The 15,047-nt window shown below is 33.6% G+C and overlaps 1 protein-coding gene across 7 annotated transcripts in view; it reads right to left on the bottom strand.

The window, feature by feature from the left end:
• Positions 1-4,514: 4,514 nt before the first annotated feature.
• The window catches only part of LOC140445603 (facilitated trehalose transporter Tret1-like), a 96,192-nt gene continuing 85,659 nt past the window's right edge, over positions 4,515-15,047 (bottom strand). For 6 of the 7 annotated variants that reach the window (XM_072537799.1, XM_072537808.1, XM_072537816.1 and 3 more), the window contains 2 exons: positions 9,459-9,659; positions 4,515-5,619 (listed from right to left, as the gene is read on the bottom strand). In XM_072537799.1, the coding sequence (XP_072393900.1) occupies positions 4,517-5,619; positions 9,459-9,659 (1,304 nt within the window). In that variant the 3' untranslated portion in view covers positions 4,515-4,516. Of the gene's footprint in view, positions 5,620-9,453; positions 9,660-15,047 lie in introns of all 7 variants that reach the window. The other variant, XM_072537841.1, reaches the window with a different exon arrangement.

Below are 15,047 nucleotides of genomic sequence, written 5' to 3'. Positions count from 1 at the left end.
TGTTATGCAGGGTAAAGTATTTGGCAGAAGAGGACCGGGACGCCGTCGTATCTCGTGGTTGAAAAATCTCCGACAATGGTTTGGGATGACCTCAGCGGAGCTGTTTCGCAGAGCAGTCAACAAAACCATGATAGCCTTGATGATCGCCGACATCCGGACCGGATAGGGCACTGAAGAAGAAGAAGAAGCTATGGAGACCTGGACAAAGAATTAAGAGAAGAAGAAGAACTACAAAAAGCAAATAGACTGGCAGGATTCCTTAATAACACTATATGGCGAAACAGACACATTAACACTGAGATGAAGTCAAGAATTTATAAAGCCAGTGTAAGACCAATAATAACTTATGCCTCAGAAACAAGACCCGACACAGCCACAATGCAAATGCTACTGGAAACGGCAGAGATGAGAGTACTGGGTAGAATTACAGGAAATGCGCTGAGAAATCGAAAGAGAAGTGAAGACATTAGAAGAAAATGTAACGTACAGTGTATAAATCAATGGACACAAAATAGAAAAAAAGAATGGAATAATACGACCCCCTTTGTTATTTAAAATTTTCGAGGGGGTGCTTATAATTCAAAGGGGGTGCTGGAAGGGGATAATATTTTCATACTGTAAATTGTCAATTTAAGAATAAAAATCGACCTGTTTCAGGTTTTTGACGTGACAACGTCTTAAATTAGGTTGTGGCTCGGAGTCACTCATGAAAAAGTGTAACGCCCGCTCACGTCTGTTACGATGAGTCACCGAACGAGAGAGAGGCCCGCCGGACCGGCGAATGCCTTGCGTCTCTCTCCCACTCAAACATGATCGGTCCGCTGGTGCGATGCTATTTCTCCTATCATCGTCCTATCCTCAACAAAATCACTCAAATAGAAATTAGTTAAGTTTAAGTTTACATGTACAATGTTTTAGTAAACAAAATATATTTCTATAGTTAAAATTTGTGCAATTCTTATTTTCATTCAATTCCTTGTTCCTATTGTGCAATTTAATAATATTCATATCAATAAATATTCTACCGAGAAAAAGACGTCGTCACGTAAAATCTTCGCCCGTAAAACCGACTTTACAGGCAACCGATTTTTTTTTTTCAGATAGTACATAATAACGCCAAAAATGAATTTATTCGATACATATGGACCGCATGGTATAATATCTCATATTACACATTTCAACTGTCAAACCCGCCTATACAGTTGTATCGAGTAAAAAATTAACTTAATTGGCCTAAATTCAGTTTTATATTAAATTGTTTTGACATTGTCATGAATTTTTGTAATGTAATTATTTTTGTAAACAACTGTTTTTGGTATCTGCTATAATAACAACTATAAAGGAACTTTGTCATATGAGTTGAGAATCCTGTATATTCTCTGTATGCTTTTTTGTCTACACCTCTAGTTCTCCTGTATAGGTCCCGCAATATAGATATGACTCACAGGTCATCTATCAGTATAGCCTGCAGCAATGGAGATAGTACTTCCTCTGTAGACACACCTCATACTCTCACCTCAATCGTGACTTCGTCTAAAAGGATACAATAATTCCATTTGTTCAAGCCCCTTTGTTAAAGGACACCTTAACCCTTTCATTACTGATTTCATTGTAGCTAAATAAAACTGTTTAAAATGATTTTAATGAGATTCGTTCATACTTAGAGACCTACCAAAGCGATTGTTTTTTTTTACATTATTGCGTGTTCTTGTATCCTTAGAAAGGACATGGTACATATATGTCCCATTAGTGTTGAATGGTGGGATAAATAAATCCCATCAGTAAAGAAGCAAACATATTCAAAATAAAAAAGTACATTACACAAAAAAAACATTACTTCTTATGAATGATGTGGTAAAAAACAATTTTTGTATATAGGTACATTGCACGCTGTGCAAATAGTCGTAGTTCAAGTTTCTGATTTATTTTATGAACATCTAATAGGTATTTGTTGTGTTGTGCAAATCTTGATCATATGTTTCTGTCGTTTAGATATTCTACTAGAACGGCCACTTATTCGTCTTTTACATTTGATTTCGATCTTCCTAATTCAATTAGCTGTTCTGCTGGTGGCACCAGAAAATTTAAAAGTGAAAATTTTGTATTATCTTGTTGTACACTTCTTTTATGCAAATCCTTGTAAATAATGGAAGAATTTACAATAGCGTACATAAGTAATCTATAAAAAACTTTTCTCCACCATTTCGCAGATTTTCGGTTCATATCATATGTGCTTACGTTTTGATCGGCGAGATCTACTCCCATAAAATGATTGTAAAAAATAATTGGTTCTGGACAAGTGAACTCAGCTTTTTCTCCAGTTTTCTTTCTTTCTGTTGATAATTCCTAAAGTTGTACTGTGACACTTGGACATAAGTATAATTTCTTTCGTATCTTTCCATTTAGTCACTAAAATTCTTTCGGTGAAACTAAAAACTCCATATCACCCCTTAACATTTTGTTATTTTCAAATTTGCCTATGTTTACCCGATGGCCATATAGCAATGGCCATATAATTTAGGGTGTTTAGTAGGTTGAACGAAGCGAAAAATCTATCAAGCCAGACGTACATCTGGTGACCGTATGGTGTTAGCTAGAGTGTCAACAACTCGTTCTTCAAGAGTTCCAGTAGTTGGTGTGGATTCTTTTCTCAAGTAAATATTGAAATCATATACTGATACTGCTTCAGGGCCACGGCAGATCTTCCTTTAAACTTAATCATTGATTCGTAGATGGACTGTTGAGAACTCTGTCTTCGCCTTTACAAAAGTTTGTTTCAAACAATAAACCACTTCATCGATGTAGTATGATTTTGATGTATTACCATTTCTTTCGGGATTATTATAGTAGGACTTAAATAACAGGAATAAACAGCGATCTCTTGAAATAGCTTTTTTTAGGAAATTAGTAATTCCTTTTGTGACCAGTAGTGTGAGATAGATGGTCCTTTAATGTAACATATAACTATAGTACAACTAATCACTGTCATCATTTCGTACATGTTTTTTTTTTCGTTTTTAACTTTATATTTCTGTTTTTTAGAAGTGCTGCTATTCTTTGGTTTGTACAGGAAGCAATATGCATAAATAAACTACGCGGAAATAATTCTAGAAAAATATTAACACGATGAGAACCTTTGTCAATATTTAGTGTTGTTATTCCATTTCTCTGGGTAGGAATTTTTTTTGAACAAAAGTTTGTATTTGGTATATTCCATTGTGCAGTCAATTCATTGACTGCCCATTAATATTCTCAGAACTTCATCAGACTCTGAGGCAGAATCATCACCAGATATATAATCAGACTCTGAGCCAGCATAATGTTCTTCCTCGGATTAATTTTTAGAAATATTTGAGAGGTTTTCAATATCTTATTGAAGCTCTTTTTGTGTTAGAAAAGTCTACGTGCCATAGAAAGTATGCGACCAAATAATACGAATGGGACAAATACTACCCGGTATAAACTACTACTGGGACACTAGAGTCATGTTTAGAAATTATAGTAAAATCGATGAAAACAATATCAAAAATAAACAATATATATCACCTACCTGTACTAATAAGCAACTAAATTATATATAATCGGTTAAAAAACAGAGCAGCCGCTTTTTCTTTACTAAAATTGTATTATTTATGAGTTGTTGATGCACGTGTTTAGCTAACATCAATTTATAGGTAACAGACATGATATTTAGGTTGCATACTACTAGGTAATGTCTAAAAATACGGATGCGTCCAAATAACATGGTCTTTGGGGACAAACAGATGCCAACAATTTTTTTGAAATCCGCTGCCTGGGGCATATATGTCTACACAGTAATGAACGGGTTAAGGCAAGGGCTCTTCTTTTCAAACGCTTCCTTTATGGACGTAAAGAGACTTTGTTAATGCTCCTTTCATGTTTAGGACAGTTGCTATCACTATAGCTTTGTCTTTGATAATTTTATCAGTCTTAACAGTCCAGCAACAGAGTAACAAAATCATCCAGCGCTTGGAAGTCCGTTGGTATTCCAGGCTGGTCTCTGTCATTGGAAGGATAATTTTTATTCCATTTTTATATATTGTAATATACCTTGCAACTAACATGAACTGTATATACTTGACTTCAAGTTGAAAGGTATGAGTTGGTCTGAGAGATTATTCTTCCCACCTGATATTCAATGTACAAGAGGAAGCGAAACAGAAATGATTAAAAAGCATACAGAAGGACATCACGCACCTGTGAACTCTCACATATCACACTGAAAAATGTGGATTCTTCACAACTCTGACAATTAAGTAAAATAATAAGACTTAGTGGATGCTAATATAATTAAATGGTATAAAATACTTAAAACTCACCTTTTAATCCAAATGACCCATTGAGTCACCTACATTTTTAACAACTACTTTCATTATTATTCACGGTATTCTTTAGATTTTGTTGTTTAGATCTAAAAGTTGTTGTAGTTGTTGAGACTTATTTAGTAAAGGTAGCTATTAGCTAAGGGATAGTTTGAAAGTGTAAACACAGTATCTCATATAACAATTTTATTGTTTTTGTCTAAATTATTTTCAACAATTACAGCCGCGCTTTTTTCAGTCTTTTGTCCTACAAATAAATAAATAAAAACAAACGCAAAAATACTAACACTTAAAAATAAATAAAAAGGAACTCCTACATTATACTGAGTCAATAATACTTGGAATATCTTTGTAATAATTAAAGCTAACATGGAATGAAAACATATGAAGAAATGAGTGGCGAATGTTCTGTAGGAACTGGAAAACAGTTCCGGAATCATTGTAACTGGAATGTTTCCTAATCCTAAAGTATGTACTACAATAAATAAAAATAGAACGAGAGTTGAAGAATAACTCCAGTACTTCTCATTCACTTCAAAACAAACAACTAAAATTTTTGTTATTTGTAATAAAATAACGCTGAAAGTAGACAACAATAATACTGTTTTTTTGTTAAACCTTGGCATCAGAAATATACCAAGGATATTGCTGATAAAAAACGTAATGGCATACGCTATTGCGAAATACTGAGGGTACGGACAGTCTGATTCCCTGAGTAAAATTTGAGTGTATATTAGGGTAGCAGGAGCACCACTAAATTGCTGACAGAATACCAACAAAGTGAATTTTAAAAAACCAATACGTGCTTCTCTGTCTTTCACCAAAGGTAAAAAACCGTATTCTTGGTTGTCTATTTTCAGGCTGTCACTTATTTTATTCACTTCGGTATTCAAATTTATGCCCGGTTTTAGTTTAGAAATAATATTTCTAGCTTGTTTGAGTTTATTCGCTTTAACTAGCTCCTTAGGAGTAGTTGGCAACAATAAAATTATACAGAAAATAACCAACGTGATTAATATACACGTTATTGACGTGTATCTGAAGTCAATAAAAGGGCCGAATGAGTATATCAGTATAATTCCTAGAAAAACGTACAAATTAATTAGTTTGGTGAACATCTGTTTCAGATCTTCGTCGCAAATGTTGCTGATGTACATCTTGACTTGTCCTGCACAGTATCCATTGCCTATTCCGACCAGAAGTCGGCTTCCTAGAAGCCAGAATATGTTCTGGGATTGCCACATCAGAGTCCATCCAGCTCCCATAATTAGAATACCTATGTAGATAAAAAATACATTAATTATTAAAAGAAAATATTTGTATCCTAATTCTAATACGAAGATTTAATCGAATTTCCTTCAGATTTCAACGTTATTGACGTCTAAATCTTGATATGAAACAAATCGACTATAGTAGAAACCCTCAATTCAGAAGAGTCATATCATAGTTTAAACGCGGAATATCCTCAAATTTAAATGTACACAGCGGCCCTCGAAAACTGCCTGTTTTCTCGATTGCAATTTGCGTTTCCTCATAAGAAATTACAGAATATTTAAAGTAGTATATTTATTTGTGCTTCTCTATAGAAAAACTGACCAGGAGTTGTTGTACAGTGTAGCCAAATCTTGTTCACAAGTAGTAATTATGGTCATACAAAACCTGTATTCTTCCACGCAGCGATTATTACCGTCATAAAAATACCAAAAAATATTATTTTTTCAATAGTAAAAATTAAGTACAAAATTGTAATTAAATAAATTTTATTTATATGTTTCGTTTCGTTACATATTTAAAATTATAAAATAAAAATCGATATTTTAAAACAATATTTTTCAATCGTTTGGCAACTTTGGAATTAGCGACGGAATTCCGACCCGCAGAAATCCGTAAAACTAGTTTTTGTCGAGCAAGTGCCCAGCCACAATAGTTCATTTACATAGGCGTTTGTAAGGGTAGGGCATGTGTTGCATTTTGTGAATATATTTTATGCGATAAGTTTGTGTTATTGATAAAATGTGTTATTGATAATACGACTGTTATAGTTTGTCGTTTTATAGTAAATTTTTAGTTATATTCTGTGATTATTTGGTTTGAGTTTTATTGGAGTTGGACGAAAAACCGAGTTGTTCCAAGAGAAGACAGCAAAATTCTGATGTTGATTCCAAAAATGAAAAGCCGCAAAAGAGACGGAAAATGTTAACGTCCGAAGAGAAGGTAATGATACGAAACGTTTATGAAGGAATTGTCGGCAGAAAAATGGCATTAAATGATAGCTAAGCGGTCGACATTTGCAGCAGTTTAACAAAAGTATCCGTTAGCTGTATTTATCGTGTACTTAAAAATACATCGGAGAATAAAAAGCAAGAAAAAGGTAAAACTAGAGGTAGGAAAAGCATTGTTTTCGATGACGAGACAAGGAATATTATACGTCGAAAAATTCATTCATTTTATTTTCGGAGTGAAATTCCAACACTGAAAAAAAATTCTCAAGAGCTCAAAAAAGATGACTCTTTACCCAAGATATCTCATAGGGTCTTAATCAGAACCATGCGCGAAATGAACTTTCGATATGTAAAACGCAACAGAAAAAATATGCTATTAGAAAAAAATGAAATTATTCTATGGAGAAGAAAATATTTAGAAGAAATACGAAAAAGTCGCAGCACTGGATGCAAAATATATTATTTGGATGAAACCTGGATTAACGAAGGTCATACAGTTGGAAAAGTTTGGCAAGATTTAAATGTCAAAAGTAAACGCGAAGCATTTATAGAAGGCTGGTCTACAGGATTAAAAGCTCCATCAGGAAAGGGACGGCGTTTAATCATCACCCATATAGGAAGTGATACAGGGTTCTTTGATGATGGTTTGCTTCAATTTGAGTCGAAAAAAACAGGTGATTATCATAAAGAAATGACTTCCGAAGTATTTGAGCGCTGGTTTAAGAGAATCTTACCAAAATTGGAATCTGGGTCTGTGGTTGTTATGGACAATGCGCCATATCATAGCCGCAGACTAGAACAATTACCGACGACGGCATGGCGGAAAGGGAGAATTCAAGAATGGCTTACAGAAAAGGGGATTGCATACGAAGAATCAATGCTCAAAATTCAACTACTTGACATTGCACGGTTAAGGAAAAGTGAATATCTTAAATATGTTGTGGATGAAACTGCAAAAGATTATGGTGTCAAAGTTCTACGTCTACCACCTTATCATTGCGAACTTAATCCCGTTGAACTGATCTGGGCGCAAGTGAAAGGAAAAGTAGCACGCAATAACAAAACGCTCAAATTAAACGAAGTTAAGGAACTTTTGATTCAAGCAATTATCCATGTAACTCCAGAGAAATGGGCTAAATGTATAGGCCACATAATTAAAGAAGAATATCGTATGTGGAAACTTGACACTCATGTCAAAGTTTTACTAGAGCCAATTATAATTACACCAGGTGAAGATAATGACAGCGATAGCAGCACTGTATCTTCAGATTTAGACAGCGAATAATATTTTCTAATAGTTTAGTAGGCATCAGCATAAAAAAACCAAAAACAAAAAAAAACGAGAAGAACATAGTAAGTGTGTATAGTGTTTGTGTTTAAATAGAATAGTACAATGTTTTGTTACATCCAAAATTATTTTTATTTTGTTTTTATAGAATTTTATTTTATTTTATAGGATTTTATTTTGTTTTGTTTTATACTGTTTAAGTGTTTTGTTTATTTTATTTAATGGGATAATATGGCTCTTGGCGAACACCCATTTAAAAAAAAGTGACGCGCCACAAGACATACCTCTCGGGTGGTGTGGAAACTGTCTTAAAATTTGTTTTACAAAAATTTCATTGTGTAACTCTTTAAGGACGGGTCACGTCAAAAGACGTTTTAGCGTAACTTCCGCGACAGCCTGGTGGCATCAGTAAGCTTTCTGCAAAATTACTTGTTTTTTATAGCTTTTTGTTTGTGGCATTCTGTATTTTTAGGAGACTATATGGAATAAGCCACAAAATATTTATTTATAGGTTTAATTTACTGATTTTTCGATCTCTATATAAAGACATCGTTTTCAAATATACAAGTGATAGTAATATTTATTTTTCTATGGCTTTTTGCTTGCCGTTCTGTATATTTAGAAATAATGTTGGGAATAAGTAACAATATATTTAATTGAAATGTTTAATTTACTGACGTTTCGATCTCTATATAAAGAGATTCGTTTTCAAATATACAAATGATAGCAATATTTATTTTTCTGTGGATTTTTGCTTGTGGCATTCCGTATTTTTAGGGAGAATGTTGGAAATAAGCCACAATACATCTATTTACATGTTTATTTTACTGACGTTTCGATCTCTAGTACAGAGACCGTTTTTAAAGTTAAGAAAAAAAAAAAAAAAAGAAAATAATATAAGAATATATAAATATAAAATAATAAACAAATAAAATAAATATAACTATAATTTATATCTTTGAAAACGGTCTTTGGATATAGAGATGGAAACTTCAGTAAAAACCTGCAGATAAATATATTGTGGCCTATTTTGAACAATAATATATAAACAATATAATATAATTAACGTTAAAATAAAAGTGAGTGTACGCCACTGGATTCTCATACGACTTTCCCCACTTCTACGACTTCAAACGATGACTCACTCTCCCAAATAGTGAAATTAGAGTTTAAGATATTTTGACAACGTCATTGTCGAAAACATATTAGGCGGGTGACTTGTCGAAAAAAGTCGATTTTATATCCACAAGCTGAAAATTGTTTTAATCGATAGATTATGGTGCCAATATGATATGTTTAAAAGTTTACCGAAAATTTTCCATGTCAACCTATTTATAAGAATTTAATTTAAATTATAAAAAATTACTTTTTAGTAAAATGTTTACTTTAAGCGTAAAATGCAAATAAATAAATAAAAATACCGAAAAAAAAAGACAATTTTAGCGTTTTTCAAGGCCATTTTTCAATACGTTGGACATCGAATTTAAAAAGATAAAAAATAGGAGAGGAAAGATAATCTAGACGTAATTTGTGAAGTGCTATGTTCGACGTCAATAACGCTAAAATATATTATAGTAATTAATGATAATAAATTACATACTCTACCTATTAGAATACTGAATTTGGTTCCAAGGAATGTTTTCCGGCAAAAAGGAGTCCCCACGGTGTTACCGATCATCAAGAAACCGGCTATCATTGCACTTTGGTCCATCGTGATGGGTATCGGCGAGTCCTGGCTGATGAGTATTGGATTCGTTGGCGATGGCCATCCCAGCATTAGGCCGAATGGAAGACATGCTAGTGATGCTGAAACAAAAGATTAATGGTTTTACAAATATCCACCAATATAATATCTGTTTAATCAGCTAAGAGTAAGTATCTAGCTAATTGACATTACAAATACAACGCCAATTAAACATCAAAATATGTTCACACATTTTTGGCAAAAGACTTGTGCATACGAATATCATCTCAGCAAACAACTGTTCACGGTCTCCAGAAACATTTAAAAAATAAAAATATAAAACATGCAGTAAAGCTCAATATATACAAGACCTTAATAAGACCGGTTTTAATATATGGGACTGAAACGTGGACCGTATCTCAAAATGATGAAAGACTTTTTGGTATTTTTGAGAGAAATATTCTTAGAAAATTTTGGAGCCGTAAATGAAAATGGGCTATGGCATCAGAGATACAACTTTGAACTATATCAGTTATACACCGATCCAGATATTGTGAAATTCGTTAAAAGCGCAGAGACTTAGATATGCTGGACACATTGCTAGGATGTCAGATCACGAATACACAAAGAGATCAGCATTTTCAAAACCAGAGTGCACAAGAAGTAGAGGACGACCACGAAGAAGATGGATTGATGATGTGGAAAAAGACCTACAGATCCTAAGAGTCAGAAAATGGAGGGAAGTTGCCAGGAATCGACAGGCGTGGCGACTTCTTTGTGAGCAGGCCAAGATCCACAACGAATTGTCGAGCCACTTATGATGATGATGATATAAAGCTGTAGACAATGGAATTTGCTACAAATAAAGACTAATACATTTTTCTGTATCGTTAAAACACACAAACTTAAACTTAAGCTCATATTTCAATACATAAAAAAAATAAAATTGCGTCCTCTAAGAAATGCACGCTAAGGCATAAAAAATTTCAATTGACTATACATTATTTCGAATAATGACATTTTGGTGTTATATTAATGGGTATATACTCTTTACCATTGATATAATATACTATATCGATAGTCTATACTAGGAAAAAAACGTTTTTTTCTAATTTGACCAACAAATTTTAAATTAATGCAGTATTAGGAAACCGACATTAAAAACAAATCATTAATATATTTATTATTTGTGAACAACACATCACCAAATTAACATAAATATAAGTCAACAATAGATTTATCTAGAAATTGGAAATTGTCACAGTATCCTTATTTGTTTTCTATTCAATGCCCGTTATACCTATATTTTATAGTTCATATTTGGCATTTACTTACACATTAAACTCTATCATTAATAACAAATTATTAAAATGACTCTCTCTTTATAAACTTTGAATTAAAGGGTTGGCGGCAAAATAAACGACAATGTTGCGTAACATCGTGACAACTAAATGTTCGGACAATTCAAGAAATTACTATTTTAATATGGGGTTACACCACCAGGTGCCCTGACATGTGTAAATCCTACTAAGGATTTCCAACTTCCCTCCTGTAAATTCTACTAAGGATTTACACATGTCAGGGTCGAAACTATCCCATAATTGAACTAATTTACTCTTCAAACCGGCGACGGTTCTCTAGGGATCATAACACACTTTCTTTTTTATCTTATGCCACGATGCCTTAAGGTTTGGACTGTTCGAAGGCCATGAGAGCACTTTATTGTTATTGTCTTCAAACCATTTTTTAGTTGATTTAGCTATATGGCATGCAGCACCGTCCTGCTGGAACATAAAATTTAGAACCTGGTAGAGATCGTGAGCACTTGGTACAAGACTATTTCTCAAAATTTCTTGATACCTTAATTGCTGCGTTAATTGTGCCTTCCACCACCTCATATCTTCCTAGACCAGCTGATGACATGCACCAAATTCCTTTGAGACAATTCACAGTTCTTTTGAGGCAATCTTTATGGAATACTTCATTTTTTTTCTGGTAACTCCTTTTCGAAAGTCTCCCATGCAAACATCAAATTTCGATTCGTCACTGAATATGACTCTGGTCCAGTCATCAGCGGTTCATGAAATCTTCTATGTTGTCCAATTGAAGCGGTTGCTTAAAGTTTTCGTGGATCGTTGATGACCTGTTCAGATTTATATTAAGTGACAAATGGAAATTTAATGTTTGCATGAGAGACTTTCGAAAACTTACATACAGATTACCTCCAAAGAACTGTGAAGTGTCCCAAAGGAATTATAATTTGGGGGTGCGTGTCGTCAGCTGGTCTAGAAAGATATGAGGTGGTGGAAGACACAAATAACGCAACAATTCAAGTATTAAGAAATTTTGAAAAATAGTTTTGTATCAAGTGGTCACGATCTCTAGCAGGTCACGATCTCTAGCAGGAGTATCCTTACACAGTGGCCGGATAAAGACGAAACAGAAGCATTATCAGAAACTGCGACAACATTCTTGAAAACCCCAGCGATAGGTAAAATTTTGCTTACATGAAATATGCGACACTGCATGTTCTGTTTGACGTTTACCACATCTTAATCATCATTTCTTTTTGTTATGTATATCTTCTTCAGTAAGATCTATTTTTTCCATTACTGTTTTTATTTGTAGTCGAGTCGTAAGAGATTTAACCCCTAAAAATCGTACTATACTAATGTACATTTTTATTCAAAATTATCTTAGTAGCTACATTTTTTATTTGAAACATTTCTTCTATGATGTAAAAATTCTTGGTAAATCCATTTTTTTCTGTTTTCCACCCTCTACGAATGGGGTTTCAGGGGAAAGCCCGGGGATAAAAGTGGTAAAGTTTTTTGCATCTTTTGGCGTCGTGAATGTGATATTCTCGGTAAAATTCAGCTTGTTTTTACGATTTTTAGAGGTTCAGTGGCATTTTCGTCTCTGTCGACTGGAGTATGGTTCCCTCCACTGTAATTTTCGAAATGTGGTGATATAGAAGAAGTTTCTTGGGCGGAGAAGATTTGAAATTCCAGAATACTCGAACGTCTCAACAAGACTACAAAGATTATATAAAGCGTCAAAATCAGGGGTATCAAATATGGGTTGTTACAAAAAATTATGTAAGGGAAAATAAAGACTTCATGGTTGAAGAACTTGCTAGATTGGTATGGTCTTGATAGAAACATGCTATTTAGGGTTACAGTGAATAAAATTAAGATAGTTGTGATGGTAACCAACTTTCTGAAAGGACATGGTACATGAAAAAGAAGTTCCACTGTAATCTAGTACGTCCTCATTCTTCATCCTTTGCATATGTCCATACCAGAGTAATTATAGTTTTTCTATTGTGTCATAATTCGTTCATTTCGCACTTTGTCGATTGTTGTTAATCTGCAGCTTCCTCTCCAAAATATCATTACTATTGCTTTTAAATTTTTAAATTCAGTACAATACTGTACTTGATTTATAAAAAAAAATACATTTTAAAATTCGTTACAATACAATCGTTCATTGATAATTCATTAATGTAAATCTTCGAAGATACAGGTGGTATTTTATAGATTTTCCTTTTTAGGTGCCCCACAAAAAGAAATCTGGAGAGACAAATCTGACAAGAATAAGAGACACTGTGGAAAAGACTAGGGGTCGATAGTGAGGTTAGGTGAGAGAACGCCGTGGGTCTACGGATCCATCCATAATGTATGTTTGTAACCACTGTATCGTTTAATAAATAGTTTTGTACAATAGTCGGTGCCTCATTAAATACATAACATATTTGGCGACGAGTCACAGAAAGAATCCACGCAAAAGTCGAAAAATGTCGTTAATTGGATACATTGAGCAGTTTAATCCTGCGAAAAGTGATATCACCTCTTATATAGAGAGACTTGAGCAGTTGTTTATATGTAATGTAGTGGAAAAATACAAGGAAGTTCCATTATTGATTTCTTTAATTGGCGGAGAGACTTACAGTGTCTTAAAAGACTTATTAGCACCAGAGGTACCAAGTTCAAAAACATTTGAGGAGTTAAAAAGAGTTCTCATTGAACATTATAGTCCAAAGCGGTTAGTTATCGCTGAAAGGTATAAATTTTACAATACAAATCAAGAGCCTCAGGAGGATATTAAAAGTTTTGTGTCAAAACTGAAAAGTGTTGCTCAATATTGTAAATTTGGGCAATTTTTGAAAGAATGTCCCAGAGACAGGTTTGTATGTGGTGTACGATCAGTTCAAATAAGACGTAAACTCCTAGCAGAAGACAACATTTCCTTTGAAAGAGCTTATGAGATAGCCTTGTCAATAGAACTTACAGAAGGTCAAGTTAGAAGGATGGAACAGGAAAATGTAGCGGCAATAGAAGGGAAGTTAGATAAAGTAATGTTCAGAAAGAGGGAAGCTACAGTGAAGAAAGATGATGGCCATCAAACTGGTAGAAGTAATGTCCAACCCAAGTCATGCTTTAGATGTGGTAGAAAACATTACTCATCAAAATGTCCAGCCAAAGCAAGGCAATGTTTCAGTTGTAAGAAAGTGGGACATACAAGTGCAGTATGTCGTTCGAAAGTTAGTTTGTTAGAAGAAGATGATATACAGGATGAAAGTGAGGAGAAAAATTCATTATTTCTAGGTTTCTTGTCTTCATTGGAACCTGAAAATTCAGCTCCAGAGAAAATAGTATTAGAAGTAGAAGGTAATTCAATTTTATTTGACATTGATACAGGTGCATGTCGTACAGTAATTCATATAAAGGACTTTAAAAAGGAATACATCCTACTGAAGAAAAAATACTAGCAATTAACTCAGCTCCAACACCAAAGAATACAACTGAATTAAAGTCATATTTAGGTTTGCTAAACTACTATGGAAAGTTTATCCCGATGTTGTCTTCCAAATTAAAACCATTATACAAACTGTGTCAAAATAATATTAATTTCAGTAGTAGCTGGTCACCTGAATGTGATAAAGTATTTCAAGAAAGTAAAAAGTGGTTAACATCTAATAGTGTTATTACTCATTATGATCCATCTCTTCCAATTTATGTCACATGTGATGCAAGTAGTTATGGTCTCGGTTGTGTCTTAAGTCATAAAATTGGTCATGTAGAGAAACCTGTCATGTTTGCATCAAGTACACTGTCTAGTACAGAAAAAAAGTATAGTAATTTGGAAAGGGAAGCCCTTGCTATTATGTTTGCTTTAAATAAATTTCATAAATATCTTTATGGTCGTAAATTTATACTGATTACAGATCATCAGCCATTAACAGTTTATCTTTGGAAAAAATAAAGGAATTCCAATTTCAGCAGCTGCAAGAATTACAAGATGGGCTATCACTCTGTCAGGTTATCAGTAGGATATTCAGTACAAAAAGGGGACAGCAATTAACAATGCTGATGGTTTATCACGTTTACCCTGTAGTGATAATACAAAAATTACAGACTATTTGTATTCTTTTAGTTTGGTAGATCAAATGCCTTTAAACGCGTGTCATATTGCAAATGAAACAAACAAAGATTTGTTGTTATTAAAAG

The sequence above is a fragment of the Diabrotica undecimpunctata genome, chromosome 1 (genome assembly GCF_040954645.1).
Source record: "Diabrotica undecimpunctata isolate CICGRU chromosome 1, icDiaUnde3, whole genome shotgun sequence".
In the NCBI taxonomy this organism is placed as follows: Eukaryota; Metazoa; Arthropoda; class Insecta; order Coleoptera; family Chrysomelidae; genus Diabrotica; species Diabrotica undecimpunctata.
The sequence above is the reverse complement of the archived record's forward strand: the minus strand, read 5'-3'. Positions and strand labels throughout refer to the sequence as shown.